Raw genomic sequence first — 1268 nt, 5'->3', positions numbered from 1 at the left:
AAGCGCCATAGATGCCAGTGAGAACAGCCCGAACTTTATCATGTATGTCATCGTCGATGATGCACCAGGAGAAGGAATATCGGATCTCGCTTGTCTGAGAGCAAAATATGGAATTCAGAAGGATAAGAACCCGGCCTTACCTCGCCCTAGGGGCCTGTATACTCCCTCTGAGGGCCGAAGTTGTGGAGGCGGCCGGCTGTGGATTGCCCGAGCCGACGACAAAGGCGATGCTATTGACGGCCAGCACCACCAGCCCGATGCATAGGATGATGCCTGCGAGGCTGCTGCGACTCCGCTTGCTGTAGGCTTGGAAGACGCCGTCCATGAGCGGGAACAAGCCTGAGGAACATCTCTTCCCAAAGTCATTCTAGTCACGCAACCCTGAGAGATGAGGAGTAAAAATTGTGGTATTGGTTTTGATATTTTCGTGGATATCGGAGGCTAACAACATACAGTAAGGCGAGCCGCCTGGCCTTGCAATAGGGTACACAGAGGAGTGGTAGGAGCATGTATGTAGCCAAGCATAGTAACGTACGAATAGCCATAGATAAAGCAGGACTCTCCCAGAGGGTACAGGGAGGAACGAGGACCAGTCCCCAAGCACAGAAACACTACGACCATTTGAGTGGTAGAATTGAAGGCCTTTCCCCTAGGAGCCGACACTACTGCTTGTGGCTTATGAGGCTGAAGAACTCCGCACGAGTCTTGGGGTTGGATCTATAGAGGAGATAATGGCACGATAACCGATCGGAAGTTTGAGGACCTGAATGCTCCTAGTACACAGCTTGTCGTGGTAGAGGCAGAAGTCTTCTGTATTCCTCTCATACTCATACACATATGGGATGCTCTGATGACCACTGCTACACCCATAGGGTTGATAGCCTCCTCCACGGCTCGGGCTATCTGCTGTGTCATCCTTTCTTGGACCTATGGCGAAGCCAGTACAAGGGTGACGGACACGGAGAGTGTCACCTGTAGTCGCCTGGAAAACATCTCCGTTATTCGAGCTAATTTACTAAGTCCGAGGACTTTGCCACGAGGAATGTATCCGATGTCTACCGTTCCTGAACAGGAAAAGTGCCTTGGGCAGGGATCGAACCCGGAGCTGGTAGCAGAGTCATCCCACCATAGAAAGGCAGAAGATGGTGCTCGCAGAGGGAAAACATGTCAATGTCTCGGACCATGACCATCTCATCGTTGTCTGAGGGCTCGACGTCGAAAACAGCGTCATTAACGATTTCCTCAAGAGATTCGGAGTACCTTGAGCC

General features: G+C 51.6%; 1 protein-coding gene across 1 annotated transcript; it reads right to left on the bottom strand.

Annotated features, from left to right (window-relative positions):
• Positions 1 to 432: 432 nt before the first annotated feature.
• Positions 433 to 1181, bottom strand: Pmar_PMAR028574 (GTP cyclohydrolase I, putative). Its single transcript, XM_002786779.1, has 4 exons — positions 1127 to 1181; positions 973 to 1064; positions 764 to 927; positions 433 to 717 (listed from the first exon to the last, which is right to left on the bottom strand). The coding sequence occupies exons 1-4, from the start codon at positions 1164 to 1166 to the stop codon at positions 663 to 665; spliced, it is 351 nt and encodes a 116-aa protein (XP_002786825.1). The 5' UTR covers positions 1167 to 1181; the 3' UTR covers positions 433 to 662.
• Between the last annotated feature and the right edge of the window lie 87 nt (positions 1182 to 1268).

This window comes from Perkinsus marinus (genome assembly GCF_000006405.1).
Source record: "Perkinsus marinus ATCC 50983 genomic scaffold scf_1104296931198, whole genome shotgun sequence".
Lineage (NCBI taxonomy): Eukaryota > Perkinsozoa > Perkinsida > Perkinsidae > Perkinsus > Perkinsus marinus.
Note: the sequence above shows the minus strand (reverse complement) of the source record. Positions and strands in the feature narration are given on the sequence as shown.